A 23,955-nucleotide genomic window follows, 5' to 3' on the forward strand; every position below is an offset into this window, starting at 1 on the left:
GTTGCTTGACGCTACATCTCCATTTCCTGCACACCAACGCTCCCCGGTTTTGCTTTTCTGCTTTCCAATACCCAAGAATAGCCACCTGTCCAGTGACAGCGCAAAGGAGGAGAACAAAATGCATCACAACATCCATGAAGAGATTTGTCATGTGATCACGCTTGACGCCACCACCTCTCACTGGAAGTGCATTGAAGACAAGTTTAGGTTAGGATCAGTACTTAGTGAGGCACTAGGAATGAGTAGACTGCGGCTAAGGAAGGCTCTAATAGTGAGTTTTGAGAAGAATTGTAGCTCAGATTGAGAATTTGGATGTAGGTTTGCTCACTGAACTAGAAGCTGAAAAATGTGTTGCTGGAAAAGCGCAGCAGGTCAGGCAGCATCCAAGGAGCAGACGAATCGATGTTTCAGGCATAAGCCCTTCTTCAGGAATGAGGAAGGTGTGCCAAGCAGGCTAAGATAAAAGGTAGGGAGGAGGGACTTGTGGGAGGGGTGTTGGGAATGCGATAGGTGGAAGGAGGTTAAGGTGAGGGTGATAGGCTGGAGAGGGAGTGGGGGGTGGAGAGATCAAGAAGGCGGTGCTGAGTCTGAGGGTTGGGACTGAGATAAGGTGGGGGGAGGGGAAATGAGGAAGCTGGAGAAATCTGCATTCATCCCTTGTGGTTGGAGGGTTCCTAGGTGGAAGATAAGGCGCTCTTCCTCCAGGCATAGTGTTGCCATGGTCTGGCGATGGAGGATGCCAAGGACCTGCATGTCCTTGGCGAATTGGGAGGGGGAGTTAAAGTGTTCAGCCACGGGGTGGTTGGTGCGGGTGTCCCAGAGGTGTTCCCTGAAACGTTCCGCAAGTAGGCGGCTTGTCTCCCCAATGTAGAGGAGGCCACATCGGGTGCAGCAAATTATGTGTGTGGAGGGGACGGATATGGAAGGATCCCTTGGGGTCTTGGAGGGAAGTGAGGGGGGAGGTGTGGGCGCACATTTTGCATTTCTTGCGGTTGCAGGGGAAGGTGCCGGGAGTGGAGGTTGGGTTGGTGGGGGGTGTGGATCTGACGAGGGAATCGCGGAGGGAGTGGTCTTTCCGGAACGCTGATAGGGGAGGGGAGGGAAATTGGGAATATTCCCAATTCCTTCGCCTCCGCCGCATCTGCTCCCAGGAGGACCAATTCCAATACCGAGCAACCCAGATGGCCTCTGTCTTCAAAGACCACAATTTCCCCCCAGACGTAGTTGACGATGCTCTCCACCGCATCTCCTCCACTTCCCGCTACTCCACCCTTGAGCCCCGCCCCTCCAATCACCACAGGACAGTACCCCACTGGTCCTCACCTACCACCGCACCAACCGCCAGATACATCGTATCATCCTTCGTCATTTCCGCCACCTCCAAACAGACCCCACCACCAAGGATATATTTCCCTCCCCTCCCCTATCAGCATTCCGGAAAGACCACTCCCTCCGCGACTCCCTCGTCAGGTCCACACCTCCCACCAACCCAACCTCCACTCCAGGCACCTTTCCCTGCAACCGCAAGAAATGCAAAACTTGCGCCCACACCTCCCCCCTCACTTCCCTCCAAGGCCCCAAGGGATCCTTCCATATCCATCACAAATTCATCTGCACCTCCACACGCATCATTTAATGCATCCGCTGCACCCAATGTGGCCTCCTCTACATTGGGGAGACAGGCCACCTACTTGCAGAATGTTTCAGGGAACATGTCTGGGACACCCGCACCAACCAACCCAACCACCCCGTGGCTGAACACTTTAACTCCCCCTCCCACTCCGCCAAGGACATGCAGGTCCTTGGCCTCCTCCATTGCCAGACCATGGCAACACGACGCCTGGAGGAAGAGCACCTCATCTTCCGTCTAGGAACCCTCCAACCACAAGGGATGAATGCAGATTTCTCCAGCTTCCTCATTTCCCCTCCCCCCACCTTATCTCAGTCCCAACCCTCAGACTCAGCGCCACCTTCTTGACCTGCAATCTTCTTCCCGACCTCTCTGCCCCTACCCCCTCTCCGGCCTATCACCCTCGTCTTAACCTCCTTCCACCTATCGCATTCCCAATGCCCCTCCCCCAAGTCCCTCCTCCCTACCTTTTATCTTAGCCTGCTTGGCACACCTTCCTCATTCCTGAAGAAGGGCTTATGCCCAAAACGTCGATTCTCCTGCTCCTTGGATGCTGCCTGACCTGCTGCGCTTTTCCAGCAACACATTTTTCAGCTCTGATCTCCAGCATCTGCAGTCCTCACTTTCTCCTCACTGAACTAGAAGGTTCATTTCTAGACATTTCGTTACCCTACTAGGTAACATCTTCAATGGGCCTCAGGCAAAGCAATGCTAAAAATTCCTGCTTCCTATTTATATGTTTGCGTTTCTTTGGGTTGGTGATGTCATTTCCTGTGGTGATGTTATTTCCTGTGGTGAAGTCACTTCCTATTCTTTTTCTCAGGGGGTGATAGATGGGATCTAACTCGATGTATTTGTTGATAGAGTTCTGGTTGGAATGCCATGCCTCTAGGAATTCTCGAGTGTGTCTTTGTTTGGCTTGTCCTAGGATGGATGTGTTGTCGCAATCGAAGTGGTGTCCTTCCTCATCTGTATGTGAGGATACTAGTGAGAGAGGGTCATGTCTTTTTTGATGAGGAAGAACACCACTTCAACTGGGACAACACATCCATCCTAGGACAAGCCAAACAAAGACACACATGAAAATTCCTAGAGGCATGGCATTCCAACAAATACACCAAGTTAGACCCCATCTACCACTCCCTGAGAAAATAAACAGGAAGTGACTTCACCACAGGAAATAACATCACCACAGGAAATGATATCACCAATCCAAAGAAACCCAAACATATAAATAGAAAGCAGAAATTTTCAGCATTGCTTCATCTGAGGCCGTCTGAAGGTGTTGTCTAGTAGGGTAATGAAATATCTGGAAATGAACCTTACAGCTCAGTGAGCAAACCTACATCTGGAAAGCTCTAATGTTAGCATCCAGGAGGGCATGGTCACAGACAAGTTCTGTTTCAATGAGGTAGGAAAATGTTTGATGAGGTTTCAAGTTGAAATGCTGGGTACACTAACTGGCCAGTCACTCTGAATTCTGTCACTGTTAGGAGCATGGAAAACTTGGAAAAAGGCATTACACAGAAGTTTCTCTCTCCACAGCCTCTGCTCCAGAGTAGATCCAGAGACACTGCAACTGTAGCCCTCCCTAACCTGTTGCAACCTCTGTATGGACTGGGCATCAGGCCCTTTATTTTCAGAGAATTGACCACAACAGCATCTAGTCTGAATTGCCTTTCCTAAAATTTGGGTTTCTCTTCCTCTTGAACATGTACAGATATTCCTTTACTGAATGAAGCACATATCTTCATCAAACCTGTGTGGCCAAAGATTGTAAATCAAATCAGCTACTGATGCTGTTTGTTGTTAATTGTGAAACTTCTTCTGGCATGTGCACAGTATGCCCAGATGAATGCCCTTCCTAAAAGGGGATACAATGCCTTTAGCAGCTGGGAACACCCCCCACACCTCACCCCCACCGAGAGACCCTCTGGCTTTGGTAGTGCCATGTCAGAAGTCACATGATGCCAGATTACAGGCCAACAGGTTAATTGGAAATCACAAGCTTTCGGGGCACTGCCCCTTTTTTTAAGTGAAGTGGAGGGAAGCACACAGGCACAGAATCTATAGACAGAGAGATCATTGCAATATAATTCCAGGTAATTAAACGTGTCAAAAGATAGTATATATGATGTGAGTGGAGTATTGATCGGCTGAATAATAAGTCTTTGCAGGTGATCAGAAGTGTCAAACTATATGATTAAAGTGTTAACAGCTGAATAATAAGTGAAGGGATGATCTATGATCAGATTAATTAAGGCAGGGAAATACCTATTAAAAAAATCTAAAATAAGATGGTGCTAGAGACAAACCAAATGGCTGGAATAAAATGATGGGTATAAAAGTCACATGACAAGGGTCTAACCAAGGTAACAATAATCCAAAACTATACAAACTAATTATGGTCAAGAGATCATAACAAATTACCAAGGTAATGGCATCAAAACAGGACAATAAGGACGATTTTACAGATTCAGAACAGTACGGTGGGGTTACATGTTGCTCAACGTAATTCCAAGATCACAGTTGATGCCGTCTTCATGGGTAAGGAACTTGGTTATCAGTTTCTGCTCTGCAGTTCTGCATTGTTGTATATCTCGAAGGCCACATGGAGGATGTTTGCCCAAAGATCGGAGGCTAAATGTCTTTGACCACTGAAGTGTTCCCCCACTAGGAGGAAACATTCCTGTTTTGGTGATTGTTGCGCAGTGTCCATTCATCCATTGTAGTAGCATCTGCATGGTCTTGCCCTTGTACCATGCAGCAGGGAATCCTTGCCTGCAGCAGATGAGGTGGACAACATTGGCCAAGTCACATGAGTATCTGCCGTATAAATGTTGGGTGGTCTGCCCACATGTAATGGTAGTAACCATGTTGATGATCTGACATGTCTTGCAGAGGTTACTGTGGCAGAATTGTATGGTGTTATGGTCGATGTTGTCCTGAAGGCTGGGTGTTTGCTGTGAATAATGGTCTGTTTGAGGTGAGCCGGCAGTTTGAAGTTGAGATGTTTGTCCTCATCAGTAACATTTTGAAAGCCGCGAAGGACATGGCGTAGTTTCTTTGCTCTAGAGAAATACTGGATGATGAAGGGTACTCTATCGGTCATACCCTGTGTCTGTCTTCTGAGGAGGTCTTTGCGGTTTCTCGCTGTAGCACGTCAGAACTGGCAATCGGTTAGTTGAGCATCATGTCCCGTTCTTACGAGGGCATCCTTCAACACCTCAGGTGTCCGTTGCATTTGTTCTCATCAGAGCAAATCATGTCTATCCACAGGGTGTGTCCAAAGGGGATGACTTCTTTAATGTGTTGAGAGTGGAAGCTAGACAAGTGCAGCATCGTGAGGTTATTCATGGGTTTGGGGTAGAGTGAGGTACTGAGGTATCTATCCTTGATGGTGATGGGTGTGTCCAAGGATGAGACTGATTCTAAAGAGTAGTCCATGGTCAGTCTGATGCTGGGATGAAACTTGTTGATATTATTGTGCAGTCGTTTTAGTGATTCCTCGTCATGAGTCCAAAGGAAGGAATTGTCGTTGATGTATCTATGTATAGCATTGATCGGAGGTCTTGTGCAGCAAAGAAGTCTTGCTTGAACTTGTGCATGAAAATGTTGGCATATTGGAGTACAGATTTGGTTCCCATGGCTGTTTTGTGTGTCTGGATGAAGAACTGTTTGTCGAAGGTGAAGATGTTGGAGTTGAGGATGAAGTGGATGATTTGTAGGATGATGCTTGGAGATTGGCAGTTGTTGGTGTTGAGTACTGAGGCTGTTGCAGAGATGCCATCATCGTGGGGTATGCTGACACGCCCATTGTGATGAGGAATGTTCTCTGTTTGACTAGTCTGTGGGTACTGAGAAATCCGTAGTGTTGCGCCAGAAGCTGGAGGTTCCTTGTACAGTGGGCTTCAAAATGCCCTCAACATAGCCAGAGAGGTTCTCACGCAGGGTCCCATTGCCTGGTACGATTGGACATCCAGGTGTGCTGGCTTTGTGCATCTTTGGAAGGCGTTACTAGTCCCCTACACAAGAAGTATGTGGGATGGGAGTGTGTAGGATACCCTGAAGGTCTGGATCAAAGGTCTTGATCAGTCTGTTGAGTTGAAGGGTGTGTTCTTTGGTTGGATTTTTAAAATTCATTTGTGGAACTTGGGTGTTGCTGGCTGGCCAGCATTGATAGCCCATCCCTATTTGCCCTTGAGAAGGTGGTGGTGAGCTGCCTTCTTGAATCGTTGCAGTCCACTTGTTGTGGGTTGACCCACAATGGCAGTAGAGAGGGAAATCCAGAATTTTGACTCAATGACTGTGAAGGAAAGGTGGTATATTTCCAAGTCAGGTTGGTGAGTGGCTTGTACGGGAACTTGCAGGTGGTGGTGTTCCCAAGTACCTGCTGCCCTTGTCCTTCTAGATGGAAGTAATCCTGGGTTTGGAAGGTGCTATGAAGGTTCGTTGGTGAATTTCTGCAGTGCATCTTGTAGATGGTACATACTGCTGCTACTGCGAGCCAATGGTGGAGAGATTGAATGTTTGTAGATATGGTGCCAATCAAACGGGTTGCTTCGTCCTGGTTAGTGTCAAGCTTCTTGAGTATTGTTGGAGCTTCATCCATCCAGGCAAATGGGGACTATTCCATCACCCTCCTGACTTGTGCCTTGTAGATGGTGGACAGATGTTGGAGTGTCAAGAGGTGAGTTACTGGCTGCAGTATCCCTAGTCTCTGACCTGCACTTGTAGCCACTGTGGTGAGTCCAGTTGAGTTTCTGGTCAATGATAACCCCAAGGATGTTGACAGTGGGGGATTCACTGTAGGTGCCTAGCTATTGGCAAGTAGTTTCTGTGGTGTTCCTGGTTGTTCAGTTGTCAATATGCTTCTTTGCAGTAGTCCATACTATTCTGTACGACAATGGATCCTCCTTTGTCTGCTGGTTTGATGATACTATTGTGAATGGTCTTGAGAGCATGGATGGCATTGTGTTGTGCTTGGGTGATATTCTGCACTTTCTTGAGAGGGCGGCTAATGAATCTGGTGTTAAGACATTTCCTGATGGCTTGAGCATACATGCTAAGCCTAGGGCAGTGGCATTCTGGAGGGATCCATTTCGACGTTTTCTTTCTTGGTCACTGCACCACAGATCTATATGTTGACTGTTCTGGTTTGTAACTTGTCTCATTGGGCTGGCTGCTACATCTTGGGGTTTGTGGAAGAATTCCTGGAGCTTCATTCGCCAAAGAATTCCTCAGTGTCTGCCATGAGACCAATGAAAAATGTTGCTTATTCTTTGTCTTTATTATCCTTTGCTTAAACCACTCATTCTTTACTTTTCTTTCTACAGCTAATTTGTCTCTTAATCACCCCCTGCTTTCTCTTGCAAATGATTAAGTCCTGTTCACTCTAGCTCAATGAGCTCCGTTGCCCTTGGTGTGTCATGAAGAGCTCATATCTGCATGAAGTTGATTCCCAACAAGGTTTCAAGCTGCAGTGTGTAGCAAAACATTTTATTAATGACGCACATTGTGAGATGCCTCACTCTGGACAGATCCAGTACTAGGAGAAGAATTAGACATAAATGAAAGAAATTATGTTTTAATTGTGCACAGCATTAGTGAGATGATTTTTTTTATTCATTCGTAGGATGCGGGCATCACTGGCTACACCAGCGTTTATGCCTATCCCCAGAGGGCAGTTAAGATTTAACCACATTGCTGTTACTCTGGAGTCACATGTAGGCCTGACAAGGTAGAAGGGATTTTCCTAATAATCAGCTATAGTCATCATTCAAGTCTTAATTTCAGAAATTTCAAATTGCGCCATCTGGCATGGTGGGTTTCAAACCCATCTCCCCAGAAGAGGATCTGGGTGTCCGGATTATATCACTAAGTCATTGCCCCCTCTTAACGCATTGTGAGTTCAGTGTGTGGTTTTGGTCTTCTTAATTAAGGAAAGAATGTAAATGCATTGGAGGCATTTCAGGGAAGGTATACTTATTTAATACTATAAAGAGCATGTTGTCTTCTGAAGAAATGTTGATTGGGCTCAGCTTGTTTCTAATGGAGTTTAAAATCATGAAGGGTAATGATTGAAATTTATAAAGTTAAAAATCACATAACATCAGGTTATAGTCCAACAGGTTTATTTGGATATGTTTCCCGGTGTTCTGTGAATTTTAACTTTGTCCATGCCAGTCCAACACTGGCACTTCCAAATCATGAAATTTATAAGATCTTGAGTGGTCTTGACAAGATGGATATAGAAAGGATGTTTCCTCTTGAGGGTGAGTCCAGAAGTAGAGGACATTGTCCTAAAATTTGGGGTGCCTTTTCAGGACAGTGACTAGAGATTTTTTCTTTTCTCTCAGACAGTTGTGTGACTTTGGACGTTTGTGCCTTGAAGAGTGTTGGTGGGGGGAAAGGCCATTGGATATATTGAAGGCAGGGGTATAGGGGTGCTTGGGAATATGGAATTTGAAACAAACAGATTAGCCAAGATCTTATTGAATAGCAGAGCAGGCTTGAGGGGCCTACTCCTACTCTTAATTTATATGACTGCTAATTCGCATCTCACCATGTTTGAGGTCGGACTTGACTGGGAGCTCACCAGGAGGACAATTCAGCTTTAACTGTAGAATGTAAAAGTCACAAACTTTATTACATCACCAGTTATTGTGCTGAACGCTCTGCCTGATTCATTTAACTTCCTCCATGTTTTGCTTTGGGCTTAAGCACTGTAAACTGGGATGACCTTTTCACCTACATTGGTTGGAATGAAAAATGAAGGCCAAGTCATATATATAAGTACGCTTGTTTGGATTCATTCTTTTGTCTTATCTTTTAAATTCATTGTCGGTGAATTTGAGTTGTTAACTTTGAAAGGATTTCCCTAAAGGAGTTTGTAAATAAGTGAACATGCGTTTTGTAGCACAAACATCTTTTACTCTGCATGACTCAAGTGAAGGAGATAAAATTTGTAAATAGCCAGAAACACTGTAAGTAATCACATTCAAAGAAGCACTGCAGTGACCCAATTTTTATCATTTCACTTCAAAACAACGTGCCAGCTTTGATTTGACACATTTTTGGAAATGTTTTATTTTATAAGACAATAAGATATAGGAGCAGAATTAGGCCATTTGGTCCATCGAGGCTGCTCTGCCATTCGATCATGAGTGATATGTTTCTCAACTCTATTCTCCTGCTTTCTCCCCCTAACCCTTGATCCCTTATCAATTAAGAGCTTATCGATCTCTCTGTCTTAAGTACACTCACTGACTCAGCCTCCACAGCACTCTGCAGCAATGAGTTTCACAGATTAACTACCCTTTGGCTGAAGAAATTCCTCCTCATCTCAGTTCTAAAGGGTCGTCCCTTCGCTGTGAGGCTGTGCTGTTGAGTCCTAGTCTCTCCTAATAGTGGAAACTTCATCTCCACATCCACTCTATCCAGTCCTCTCAGTATGCTGTAAGTTTCAATCGGATCCTCTCTCATCCTTCTAAATTCCATCAGGATCAGACCCAGAGTCTACAACCTCTCCACATATGACAAACTTTTCATCCCCAGGATCACTCTTGTAAACATCCTCTTGACTCCCTCCAACACCAGCACATCCTTCCTTTGATACTGGACCCAAAACTGCTCACAATATTCCAAATGTTGTCTGACCAGAGCCTTATGCAGCCTCAGCAGAACATCTCTGCTCTTGTATTCTAACCCTGCTTGAAATGAATACCAACATTATGTTTGCCTTCCTCACTGCCAACTGAACCTGCAGAATCCTGAACCAGGCCTCCGAAATCCCTTTGTGCCTTAGATTTCTTTTACCTTTTATAAAAAAGTCTATGCCTCTACTCTTTCTACCACAGTGCATAACCTCACACTTTCCTACATTGTATTCCATCTGCCAATTCTTTGTCCATGCTCTTAGTATGTCCAAGTCCTTCTGCAGCCTCCCCACTTCCAAAACACTACCTGGTCCTCCACCTAACTTTGTGTCATCTGCAAGCTTAGCATCAATACCCTCAGCTCCTTCATTGAGAGTGTTAATATATAATGTGAATGGTTGTGGTTCAACACCGACACCTATGGAACTCCACTAGTCACCAGCTGCCACCCTGAAGAAACCACTTTATCCCTACTCTCCATTTTCTGCCAGTCAGCCAATACTCTTCACATTCCAGTATCTTGCCACTGACACTATGGGCTGTTATCTTATTAGCAGCCTCCTGGGTGGCACCTTGTCAATTTGATGTTTGGGTCACCTGGCTTTCAAACACGACTTGGATAATGTCAATTAAATAAAGAACTGCAGATGCTGGAGATGTGAAACAAAAACAGAAATTGCTGGAGAAACTCAACAGGTCTGGCAGCATCTGTGGGGACAGAGCAGAGTTAACTTTCGAGTCCAGTGACTCTATCAGGTACTTGATCATGTGACATTTTCTTGCTATTTTCAATTATTACATTTACCTTATCTGAGTGTCTTAATATCACCAAGCTCAAAATAAATTATTTGACTTTTTTGTTGGAAGATGAAAAGGGTACTTTGAAAAATAAATAATAACACCAAAAAGAAAGATTTAACAGGGTGTGTTTGTTCCACAAAAAAACTACGTGCAATATTTCCACAACATCAGAAACGTCAGATAAATCAATAATATTTTTTGGTGTAACAATGGAATTTAAAAGTTTTGTTCTGTGTTATGACATTTTACAAAACAAATCATAAATATGATACGTAACATTAAAATCAAAATTAATTCAATTCAAAAATGTTCCTCCCTCTCTCCCTACTCTGTCTCCCCCCTAGTTTGTGTCTCTATCCCTATTCTAGTTTATGTTTTCTTCTCTCACTCATCCTCCCCAATTTACCTTTTGCTCTCTCCATTCCTCCCTTAGTTGTTGTTTCCTTCCAACTCTGTGTTTCTCTCTTACCGCTGATGTATTTTATTTTGTCTCTAATATCCAATTGACATTTCACACAATGTTTTTATGAAATTTTTATTTGAATTATTTGAATAATACACTTCATTAAAATTAATCAACAATGATTGTGCATTGTACTCCATGTCAATGTGCATGATTAGACTTTTAGTACTTCTTTCAGTAATATTGGCTCCAAATAGTCCCTGTTTCTTCAGCTCTACCATTCTAAGAATGCCAGACAGGGCTATGTGGAAAGAATATTGTGGTGCACCACAAAGCAAAAGCCTCAGTTTCCTTTATGAGTTTTTAATTTCAACATCATTTTGAACATTTTGGCTTTTCAGAATTCCTTTACTTATAATTCTCTTCCCATTTATTAACTTACACTGTATACTTGGTTAGATAATTTGTGTTTATTTAATTCACAAGTCGCCCCATTAATCAAAAACATTCAGTATTGCTGTTTCACTGAATCTTTTAGCCAAGACATTCTATAAGAATCAGGAATCACTGATAGCTTTTTAATAGCACTTTAGTAAACTGTAACACAGTGTGAGTTGTAACAATTTCAAATTTAGGACATCCATTGCTGTTGGGCTTTTTGTTCTCTCCTGACCTGTGGAGACAATTTGAAGAAAACAAATAAAAACAAATCAAAGTGAAGTTCAGATAACCATCGCATATGAAACATAATGCCTTCTGGTGGTGACAAATATTCTAAGTAATTTGGAAATCCATCAAGGGACCATCTATCTTTTAACGAACTCCTGTTATGATCAAACAACTGAAACACAATTAGCATCAATCATATATCTAAAGAATTCTGAAGACTGGTATTCCTGCAGGCATTAGCTGATTTTTAACTAAATTGTGACAAATAACACTGAATATTTTATGGTCAAAGTTAATTTATATAGTTTTTTTTGAGAAAAGCGTAAGTCTGTAAGTATTTTAATACTTAGCTTTGTAAAACTTGTTTACTTATGAAAAATCCTTCACACTGTCAAAGTTCCATTTGGAGCTGTAATATGCAGACATGTTGAGCACTAAATATTCTCCTCTATCTGTTCTGTGATTTGTTTGATTCTATTAACAGTATCAGAAGTAGTTGTCCTATCTGGACTCTGTAAAAACTCCAATGTATTCAGAACTCAGATACGCATACGCTATCCTGCTGTCATTGATTGACAGTGTTTCTTTGACCCCAACACTTTGAACTCTTGTCCGATTTTCAAATCTGCACAGCGACTTTGCCCACCTAATTGTCATGGTTTCCTCAAACATTACACTGCTATTGTCACCCTCCAATTGCTTGATTCTTGTCTTTCAAGCAAACCTCTTTTCTTTACCTCATTGTCAGTGGCAGTGGTCTTCACCCACTTCTGTTCTTCTCTGGAATTCCCTCCCTAAACCTATCCCATCACTGCTCAAAGTCTTTGTAAGTGTTTAGAAATCCACCTTTGAGGCTAAGTTCATTTACCTCTCTTGCCTTAATTCAGCAGTGCTTTTTATTGTAATTTATTTTCTTCTATTTAGACTTGGGATTCTTTTTTATTTGATTTGACTTATTATTGGCACTTGTACCGGAGTATAGTGAGAAGTATTGGCTCCTGTGCTTTAGAGGCAGATTGTTCTATACAAGTGCATCAGGGTAATAGAACATAATGCAGGATACAATGTTATGGCTGCTGAGAAGGTGCAGAGAGAGGGAGTAACATTAAATAGGTCCATTCAAAAGTCTGATAACAGCTGGAAAGAAGCTGCTCTTGAATCTGTTTGTACATGTATATAGACTTTTATATCTTCTGCCTAATGGAAGAGGGTGGAAGAGGGTATAACCAGGGTGGAAAGGGTTTCTGATTATGTTGAGAAAGTGAGGTCTGCAGATGCTGGAGATCAGAGATGGAAATGTGTTGCTGGAAAAGCGCAGCAGGTCAGGCAGCATCTAGGGAACAGGAGAATCGACGTTTCGGGCATTAGCCTGATTCCTGAAGAAGGGCTAATGCCCGAAACGTCGATTCTCCTGTTCCCTAGATGCTGCCTGACCTGCTGTGCTTTTCCAGCAACACATTTCCATTTCTGATTATGTTGGTTGCTTTCCCAAAAGAAGTATAGACAAAGTCATGGATATACGAAAGTTACTGTGAAAACATTGTTGTGATGTAAAGGATAGGATCATCAACAGACATATTATAAACAGAATAAGGGTGACAAATACACATTAACAATATAGATTGCATAATGTCAGCATAGTTGGAGGATTTAAGAGGGAGTTTGATTAATTCCGAAGTGTTGTCCGACAGAAATTGCTACGCAGATAAAGGTATGACCAAGACAGCATCCTTACAGCACACTCCCATGTTAATTGGTAATCCCTCTAATGCACTCACACTGTTTTGGTAAATGTGCGCATGCATTTTTAATTTAACAATTATGGCTCATAATTCAGTATTTGAAATAATAAGTTCCAATGATTACAAGAAATTTTCACATTCCTTTTTAACTCAATTTCACCTACATATGTTCAAAAACATTAAAATGCATGTAGAAATGTCTGTAAATATGAATTTTGAGATTGCATGCCCAGGAATGGTATCTGTCACACAATTTTTATTTACTAACCAGTAATAAAAATTAGCCACATCCAGAGTTACAATTAGCTAGATGTATATAGTATTGAACAATATAGTATTGAACAATACAGTCTCGAAATAGTGTACAGAAATAATTAGCATACAATAGTTTCTGAAAAATTACTTAAAACAATGGCTAAACAGTATCAGCTGTGTAGCCACTGTTTCATAGAATCCCTACAGTGTAGAAACAGGCCATTTGACCCAACAAGTCTATACCGACCCTCCAAAGAGTATCCCAGCCGATTCCCCCTGACCAACTTACACATCCCTGAACACTATGGTCAATTCAGCACGGCCAATCTTTGGATTGTGGAGGGAAACCCATGCAAACACAGGGAGAATCTGCAAACACCACACAGATAGACACCCAAGACTGGAATTGAACCCAGCTCCCTGGTGCTGTGAGGCAGCGGTGCTAACCACTGAGCCACTATGTCTATGTTATTAAGAGCATCATATTCTTACTTGCTTTCGATATGTTAGACACTAAGAGCTTCATGGTTGCCTGTGTGCTGCTCCATAATCTGGAGTTCCCTTTTTAAGGCCCTCTGTTTTACCACCTTTAAGTTTGTTATGTTCTCTGCTGCCATCATCATCAGTGAAGATATTGATCGCAGAGGCCTCTTCGTCTTTCTGGGCAGCATCATATCACCCTGCAGAAAAGGTGCTTCTAGTCAAACATTAAGAGGTATCATGGTTTCTGCGGACCTTATTAACCTCTTCTGTGGTTTTTAAGTAATTTTTATAGTATACAGCTGGCCAGGCTGTAATTTGAGCCATTCTGCAGATGTCCTAAATTTGAAGAGTGAAATCCTTTAATGACCGTAGGCCTCAATTTTGAATTACAGTACTGCATATAGTCACCAGATTCATTCTTCCACCAGTTATTGGTAACATATTTATTTTTTAATTGTACATGCTTTTACTGCAGCAGGAAAGATAAATATTATAATACATGAAATAAACAAGAAAGCTGAATTAGTCTAAAATTGGTAGAAGATAATATAGACAAATATTATCATAATTCCTGCTTTGTTTCATTTTGTAATGGGTCACCAGTGAATAAACTATATTTATTTCATTGAAGACTTCATTGTTCTCAGTGTTGACTCCTTTCTGCAGATTGTAATTATGGAAATTCTACAAACTTAGCTTTTCAGTCAGAGACAAAAGGCATAAGTTACTCGACCATCACACACATGGGAGAGCAGAGCCAGCAGATGGAGGGGTCATTATCTGTTGTGTGACACCATCATTCATTATGACTCAATCGGTCTTGTAGTTTTGTGAATTGACTTTGAGAGGCAAGGCAAAGGGCTGAATTTTACAAGAAATTAGCAAAGTCACAATCTTGGCGAGGATTTCTCTCCATGATTCCTAGCAGGTTTTCTCACACCATTATTTGCAACTGGCCTCATTGGCTATGTACTATGCCTCTGTGTTGTTCCACTTGCACTATCTTGTCTCTTGCCTCTTGTCAAGATGTCTCCGGATTCTTGGTACCAATTTTAAAGGCCAGCCATATGCCAGGTAACGTGCTGCCAGCCTGGAGTGGCCCTTCACATTGCAGGTAGTGGGAGGAAAACCAAAAATAAAAGCTTCTCAGGACACCAATACGGCACTGGTGGCTCCACTTGCTTGCAAATTTAAGTGCACATTTGTAAATAGTAGAAAGTGAGGACTGCAGATGCTGGAGATCAGAGTCGAAAGTGTGGTGCTGGAAAAGCACAGCAGGTCAGGCTGCTTCCGAGGAGCAGGAGAATCAATATTTCAGGCATAAGCCAGTCCTGATAAAGGGCTTATGCCTGAAACGTTGATTCTCCTGCTCCTTGGATGCTGCCTGACACACTTGTTTTTCCAGCACCACACTCTCGACCCACGTTTGTAAATAAACATTTTCTAATCAACTTTTTCAGTGATATCATTATAAACTTCTGGAGAGGTGGGACTTGAATACAGGTGTCCAGGCTCAGAGGTAGGGTCACTATCACAACACCACATATATAAATATTTTAGAATGCCCTTCAGCAACAAGTCCACCCCCAATATTTATCACCATTGAAAATCATGGCAAGCTGCCTGGTTTTGTGCATGACAGTGAACCTTTCAGGTATGGCTGAAGAGACAAAGTGCAAAATTGCAAGACAAAGGAACACAAGGCAAAGGAAGAGGCAATGTGAGGGCAGAAGCAGGATCAATGTAAGTGAGTGCTAAGAAACCAAGCAAGGAACCCTGAGATGCACTCTGAGTTCCTGTCCCTCTGGGCAAAGTATCCTGACACCAGCATCAAAATGAAGGATACCAGTGTGCTTTAGAGTGCAACACTGAAGTGCAGAACTGTTCTATACGTGGGTTGGAGATTTGCTATGATATTGCATTGAAGTTGGTGTGTGTATGATCACAAGTCTGTAGACAGTGTTTGTGAGCAGTTGCTGCCCATGGATAGTACCTTGTGACGTTGAAGATTTCTGTGCAAAATGGAGGCCTAGAGGAGTGAGCTGGAGTTTCCAGGTACACACTCTGAATTTCATGTCAGGAAGTGTTGCCATCTAGTTTCTATCAGTCTCATGGGTGAATAGAAAAGTGTATAATCAATGAGGTGAGATCAGGTAGTACTGACTTTTTATTGTCTATAGATAGTTGTGACTAGGTATTTCATTGCTCAGACATGAAATTCTCTTCTCAACATTCAACACTCAGATGGAAAATCTGTCTTTTTGCTCTAGATGTAAAGAATATGATTTCTTCTGAACTCACCCCATTTTCCCAACTGACTCAGCAATGCCCATGTCCTTCAAGAATTGGGAAAATTCCATCAAAGTTATTCTCATTTTTGTGGCCAATATCTGGACTTTAACCTATTTGGAAGAGATGACACCATAAACTCCAAGGGTGAATATAAAACAGTTCGCGAAGTCAATTAGATCCCAAGTTAAGTTAACTTGTCTGAGCAGGTGCTGCCTGGTGAAGTTTTCTAATACCACAGTACACTCAATGGTGATTTTGAATCTATTTTGACATCAGTATTTGGTCTAGAAGGTATTCAGTTGCATCATTTGACCTTAAAACCCAATATGAGTCGTCTAATTTTCCTTCCAGTTTTTCCACATGTTCCGTTTTAATAATGTCTCAAATATGTAGTAGAAGCTTTAATACTTGCTGTGGAAAAAACATTTCAAATTAATAATACCCTTGGCACTTAATCACATTGTTTAATCTGCAGTGATATTTCACATTTAACTGTGGACACTGCTTTATTCCGCTTAATATTACAGAATAAGTGATGTCTATTTATTGTTTGATTGTTTTTATCTTTGAGATTGAGGACAGTATTAATCATGAAGTTTCCTGATAATTACGAAGGAAGATAGCAAGGAATATGATATCATCTCGACAACATCTTATTCATAGCATGAGAAAAGCTCTAGGCATGGATTCTGTAGTCAATCTGATTGTGGTGCGAGACAATGACAACTCACTCTTCAAATGTGGTCCAGTTCTCTTGCTCGTGGTTGTTGCAAGATGTTTTCTCTTTCACATATAAATTGCAATGTTACATTTAGATTTCAAACACTAAAGTAACATATCAGGACATATTGAGTATACTGCGTATTTCTGGAAAGTATGCTACATATGTACATATGCAGATTAGGAGGTCATGTGTTGCAGTCCCTTTGCCAATGCCAGGTTCAAGTCCCACCTCAGAACTCAATAGTTCCTAATGCCGTTCACCAGGTCAAGAGACAACCTACACATCGGTCAAGCAGAAAAAGTGAGAGAGATTTCTGATCAGCCATGTTTGGAAAGAATATTAGAGCTTCATTACCATCCAAAGCTGCAGACTACATGATGAATATAAAATGCATGTTACCACAGCAACTCAGAATCCTGGTGATCTGTAACACAGCAACACATATATATTCATTAATATTCATTAATTACTGATGCCAGACTATTGTCATTTTATATTGTGCAAACCTGAATAACATCCTATTCTAGGATTCCTGATGCCCAAAATGTTTTTTTTCCTGCTCCTTGGATGCTGCCTGGCCTGCTGCGCTTTTCCAGCAGCGCATTTTCGGCTCTAACATCCTATTCTCACTACATTTTACATTCATATATAATTCAGAATTTCCTGAGCTCAAATTCTCACCATATTAATGTAATTAATGACAATTGTAAGAGATCTGCCCTTGTGTTAAATGGATACCACCATTGGTGGGGAGATGGTCCTGCAGTGTTTTATGTCACTGGACTGGTAATCAAGGAGCCATGTTCACTCTCTGTGAACATGGTTCCATAATATTCATTCAAGAAATAAATTTGCCATCCTTATCTGGTCTGGCCTACATGACATAATAAACGTGGTCAATCTTTTACTTAAGAAAAGTAGAAGGGGAATTACCCCACAGCAGTCACCACTAGTACATACCACCATGGACCCAGCAGTGACATAAAACCACAGTTACTGACTGGGAAAACAAAACAGAATTAAGTTTCAAACCTAACTGTATGAATGGAAAGTTCAAAGATATTGTATAATGGAATGGTTCTGAAGGAGTTGAATGTTCACATTAGGTTGAGATCTATCCAGTCTGGAGCTGCCACAGTCTTTGGGTGGAGATTGCTGAATTCTGAATGAATACCTGAATGGAACTCTCTTATTCTCTCCCTTTTGAAGGACAAAGCAACCATTGGCAACACAAACTGAAGAAAAATAATTGGACATCAAGAACTAAAGAGATCTGTAATATTTGCTACTGCTCAGGATACAAGACAATGGTCTCAAGTTAAAATCTGCATGCCTCAAGAATATGCTAAAGACATTACATTCTATATTCCTTCCATATTCCTTTTGAATTGTATATTTTCTCTTTTTACTTTGTCTGTAGGCTTGACTTCATTATTTTTTGCGGGGTTAGCAGATATCAAACTTACCCTTTATTTCCCTGAAGAATAGCTTGTAACAGGATCCTTACAGTTTCTGATGAACTGCTTATCCATATTTTAGTTGGCGAAAAGTACGGCCTCATGCTAAATAGAATAGAAATCTTTGTGGTCAACAAAGCAGGTTGAAAAGATAGGAGTCAATTCACCTCACCTCACCTGATTGTAACACTAGGAATAGATGTTGTTTCAAATTTATAAACCGAAGGGAAGCATTACTAATATGTAGGTAATAAGGAAAATTAAATACTTACTATCTGACATCATTACAGTCAGGATCTTAGTGTGAAGACATGCCTATGATCAGAAACTGGCTTCTGGTAATTCTGTCAAAAACTGCATTTTAAACTGAAGAACTAAAATATTTGTATTGAATAATATGCAACTCCACAAAACAAAATTGAATAGGAAAATGGATAAATGGCACTGCATATTTTGTAGCGGGGAATCCTGGGGAGAGATTTTAACAACGCAATGCTTTCTTTTCCTGTGGGCTTCAATTGTACTCAGAAACTTTACAAATGCAGAGCTGACTTTCAATCATTGGACAGTGCATGGAATCATTTATTGGAGTCCAGTTTCTTTTTTAAAAGTGTGTGTGCGAATGAATGTCTTCAAAGCAAGTGTCATACTGCAACAAAACTGTCTTTGTTATATCGTTTAGATTTTAAGGTGGCGTTTCTGGCAAAACTGTCAGCATTTGCCAATGTTATCCATTGACAATGACAGCAATTTTAATTGTACACACATTTGTAGTTTTTTATGTGTGGTTTTCTTTGAGATCACATTAAGCTCATTTGTGGGTGGCATGCTGGCTCAGTGGTTAGCACTGCTGCCTCACAGCGCCAAGGACCCGGGTTTGATTCCAGCCTCGGGCGACTGTCTGTGTGGAGTTTGTACATTCTCCCTGTATCTGCTTGGGTCTCCTCGTGATGCTCCGGTTTCCTCCCACACTCCAAAGATGCGCAAGTTAGGTGAATTGGCCATACTAACATGATCCATAGTATTCAGGGATGTGTAGGTTAGGTGCTTTGGTCAGGGGAAATGTAGAGGGGAATAGGATAGGGGAATGGGTCTGGGTGGGTTACTCTTTGGAGGGTCAATGTGGACGTGTTGGCCTGTTTCCATGCTGTAGGGATCCTATGAAATCAGTAGTGAATGTTGCTGGTTTGTGTCTGACCTTAAAATCCATGTCTAAATAGAAAATCGTAATCATCATGACTGGGGTTGTTAATTATTTCTATACTTAAATCCAACGTCTGTCTTATTACAAAGTGTCATGTATTCAATCAGTATATCACATTTCCTCGTGTTCTTGTCATGATTGGTTGATATATCATAAAAAGAAACCAATCACTATAAACTGAATAATTAAACAATACCTATTGGTTCACATACGACAGAACATGTTGAAAACCAACAAATGCACCAGCAGGTTAAAAAGTATCAATAAGTATCTAATCAATATATTTTTGAAGATGAGCCAGTTTTGACTCTGTGCACTTTGCAATTGCATTCTGCATTAAGAATTCAGCACAAACTTTTCAATAGAGTTAATGGATTGATCTTATTCCAGTGGATTTTGGTGAGTAGTTTTTGAGCAATATAGGAATCATGTTATGAACCAGGCACCTGATATGAACTCTCAAGATGCTTACCAATTTTGGTCATGCATTTTATACAACATTCTGTCCATATGTTTTCCAATCTCCAGATTATGTGAGGATACTAAACTCAGTCGAGGCAATGGGAGAAACAGAGGAGAAAAGAAAACATCTCTCATGAGAGTATTAATGTGCTATATAATTACATTATGTTACAAATGTTGTTTGAGAGCTGTACCTTTCAGTATCAATGAAGTATGTAATAATTTATCTTTTGTTGGATTCATGACACCCATTGAGTTCATGGTATCATGAGTAGGAGCAGATTATACAGGATCCCAGCACCCACTGTAAGGACTGGCACTTTGGTATGATCTTCAAAAAAACCCCAAGACCTAAAATTGTTAATAAACAGAAAAACTGCAATAACTGCATCCATCCAGGGCAGCAACAAGGCTCAATAGTTAACACTGCTGCCTCACAGAGCCAGGGACCCACGTTTGATTCCACTGTTTGGGTGACTGTCTCTGTGGAGTTTGCACATTCTCCCCGTGTCTGCGTGGATTTCCTCCGGGTGCTCCAGTTTCCTGCCACAGTCGAAAGATGTGCAGTTTCAGTAGATTGGCTATGCTGAATTTCCCATAGTATTCAGGGATGTGTAGGTTAGGTGTGTTCGTTATGGGAAATGTAGTGTTACAGGAGTTGGGTTGGGGGATGGAATGATCTTCGGAGGGTCAGTGTGGACACGTTGGGCTGAATGACTTGTTTTCATACTGTAGGGATTCTATGAATCACTCTAGTCTGTGAACATTTTTGTGAATTCTTCAACACATTGGTGATAGTTATGCAATGGAGCTGTGCGCAGAGGGTCTGAATGCCAGTGAGGCCTATCAGCTTCCAAGAATTCTTCATCTGGCAGCGTGCAGGAAATACACTCCAGAAGGAGACTCATCACAGCTGGATGATGGGACATCTGTTTTGCTGTGCTGAAACAGTCCAAAACAGACTTTTCATCCTGGATCAAAATTAACATGACAAGTTTAAAAATAACTTTCATCATCTTGCTAATCTGAGTTTCTGGCCAGGGTACTATATACAGGACTCCCAAATTTTTATACCAAGTTTGCATCTCACCAATTGGATGATTTGAGTAGTGCCAGATGTACATTCTGTTTGGTCATGGTCCAATTTTCTTTTATATTTTATCAGCTGCAATATAGCAAAATTAAATAAGACCTTAAATTTTAGTGACAAGCTTTAACATCGCTTGGCTATTAGCAAACATGTAAGCTTTTAATAAACAGTCTAAATAATATAATACAACTTTGGATTGAGCAGATTAACTGGTATTGCAAATGTATTCTGTACCCAAACCAAGGTGATGGGTGATACGATATAAGGAACGATCAGACACAGGTAACTATATACTGGGTCATTGGTGAAGCATTGTGAGCTGTAATACCAAGAGGACCATGGTTTGGATATTATTGCCTGAAACAATGCTGATTTGTTTTAAACATTCCTTTAAATTGCCAGGAATTCCCTCAGAACTGCCGTAATCTGATCCTTATCTTCACTTTCTAATTTTGTTAGATTGATGAAATAGTCCGAAACCAGAGAGCAGGCTGATAATTGGTGGAGATTGGGAGGGGGCGGGGATGTGGTAGGATTGGTTGGCCTCCTGAGAGTAGTTTTTTACGGACAAAAATGTATTTTTCCAGTAATGTTTTCCAAACACTCCAGGAGAGAATAAAACCCTTGGAGGAGCATTCAGTGCTCACATCTATTGCTGGCAGTCACCATGATGGGGACAATCAGGCTCTTACTGCTCCTCTCCACCCTCATGTTGGCAGGTTGGAATGTTTTGCTTTTTGTGTGCATGTCTTTCTCTTGTGAAAAGACAGTTGGTAGGAAGCTAGAGGAAATTCAACGGGACGTGTGTGATGACAGCGGGGAAATTCCGCATGCACAATAACCATTGCGCTTTCGAGTGTTGAGGGCTCTTGAATCAATTAAGGAACGACAGCTCCCTGACCTGGAATCGGCGCTTGAATAATTGTTAATTGCAATGGTCCGATCTTTTAAGTAACTGTTTATTTAGACATTTAAAAGCGGTCTAAAAGGAGCCCCGTGCGATTCAACCTTCATATCTTTCCATCTATGTTAGCGAACGTGGTCCGGATTTGTTTGTCTCTCAAATCTAACTACAGAGGCTGGAGAATTTCTGTGTGAAATACTGATCTCGCTTCACAGGGAGACAGTCTTGTTGGGTATTTCTGAAACTCTCGAATTTGAGAAAGATAAGTATTTAAATATAAAGCACTGGTTTCATAATTGTACGCAGTGGCAGAGTTGCTGTCGCTGTTTTAAAAACGGCTTCCTGTTCTGTTTGTATGAGCTTGTTTTGAAAAGGTGGAGTTGAGTAAAGTTACTCTGTTGTGTGTGGAAGTGATTACTCCAGGTAATTGGAAGGTTGGAGTTTTCTTACAAGGGTGATAGAGCTTCCGGTCAACATTAATGTTTAAAAGTAAAGTTTCCCTTTTCCCCAGAGGGACAGTAATAGGATAGGAGTAGAATAAAGCTTACTTGAACCTACATCCTCCTCAGCTTTTCAGATGATATTCCCTTCCTTTCCAAAATGGAGAAAAGCAGAAAAAGGACATTCAAGACAGTTTTATTCCCTTTAACTCTCATTTATTGGTGAGACTGTTTCCTTCCTCGAGCACCAATTTAAATTAGAGGCAACCCTGATTAACAGCAAATAGATGCTGCCTTTCATTGAGCTGTTTTAACTTGACTGAAGGAATGCTCTGTGGTCGAAATGTAAAGACCAACAAAGCCTGTTATAATACTGTAGTGATAATTGTGGGCTGACCACCTCTCCTCCTTGAACATGATTACTGACAGCTAACATATAAACAGCTTTTAAAAAAAAAAGCCCAATTCAAAAAAACGTTGCTCCTCCAGAAAGTAATTTGAACTATTTTATAACTCCCTCTCCATTATGAATTGTGGCTTCAGTTGGTTTAAAATAAATGCAGGTGAAAGTAGTATTATCTGAGCTAACTGTTTCCTTTGTCATTATATTAGTTACTGTTTCCTTTGTCATTATATTAGTTATCAATTTGAAGTTTAATGGTGATCCACAACTGCCACTGTTTTAATTTTCTGTAGGGAATGTTTGAGTTTGTTATTGAATTCTGGTTATTTTATTGAGAGAGATTTTCCTGCCTTGTCTGTTGTTCCAGCTAGTGTTCAGACTCTGAAAGCCATGGCTTATTTGGTTGTCCTGCTCTTGACCTCCTGACAGTCTGAAATACAACCCAATGCTGAAGAGTGGTGATCAACTGTGAGAGACCGCAGACTAATTGGAACTGTGCATCAATGGGAAAGAGAGCAGATATGCCATGTGGTTTACCTTAATGTTTCAGATGGAAGTTATGCTTTAGTTTCCCATCTTAATTTGTTTGCAGATTTTTCTTTTGTTTATACTGAATATGGATTGGCAGCAAAGAGCCAATTACATTTTTCTTGATATAACTTCATGATGACAGGATTGCATATTTACAATTGGAATTTGTTTTGGATACCTGGCATCAATTGCTGTGCCTTTTTAACTAGCACGTAAGTTCTGAATGTTGGATGCTGCATGTAAATCCCTCATTGATGGCTAACACTATTTCTGTCAACCTTGCTAATTGTTTCTGTCATGTTTGTACCAGAAACAATGGTGTTGTAATGAGTGCTGATGCCTTTGAAGTGATTATGATTAATGAGTATAAAGTAATTAATTACCTCTTTCATGTCTATTATACTTTGCCCTAAAGTGGTGGGAAAATACCTTAATCATCTGGAATTTCCTGAAATCCTGCTTTTATATTATTGCAAGTTGCTGAGTTAGATGTTTGATAAAAATCCTTCCATATAGCTGAACTCTGTCTGGGGTCGAAGCCACAAATCGGTTGTAAAATTGGAATTATGACTTTGACTTTCTGTGGAATTAAAAGTTGTGCCAAAGGACTGAAGGGGTGAGCAAATGTAGCATATCTACTTCATAACAAAAGGAGACTGGAATGAGATGGGGAAATTTGGAAGACGGTTACCTCTGTTATGGGCAAGGTGCCAGAGACTATAATACAGAATGAAATATTGTGAACACTTGGTGAAATGTGGATAGTCAAATGTAGATAGGAGCAGGACTATGCAATTCAGCTCTTTG

At 41.3% G+C, this 23,955-nt stretch overlaps 1 protein-coding gene across 4 annotated transcripts in view; it reads left to right on the forward strand.

Moving 5' to 3' along the window:
- Positions 1-2,914: 2,914 nt before the first annotated feature.
- Positions 2,915-23,955, forward strand: part of LOC122561718 (hepatocyte growth factor) — a 71,824-nt gene continuing 50,783 nt past the window's right edge. The window contains exon 1 of one of the 4 annotated variants that reach the window (XM_043713772.1): positions 2,915-3,041. Coding sequence is in view for 1 of the 4 variants with exons in the window: in XM_043713771.1 (XP_043569706.1) it covers positions 21,538-21,589 (52 nt within the window). In the remaining 3 variants the exon portion in view is untranslated. Of the gene's footprint in view, positions 3,042-21,454; positions 21,590-21,707; positions 21,808-21,921; positions 23,361-23,955 lie in introns of those variants that run through there. The other 3 variants (XM_043713771.1, XM_043713774.1, XM_043713773.1) reach the window with 3 other exon arrangements.

Source organism: Chiloscyllium plagiosum, chromosome 23 (genome assembly GCF_004010195.1).
Source record: "Chiloscyllium plagiosum isolate BGI_BamShark_2017 chromosome 23, ASM401019v2, whole genome shotgun sequence".
In the NCBI taxonomy this organism is placed as follows: domain Eukaryota; kingdom Metazoa; phylum Chordata; class Chondrichthyes; order Orectolobiformes; family Hemiscylliidae; genus Chiloscyllium; species Chiloscyllium plagiosum.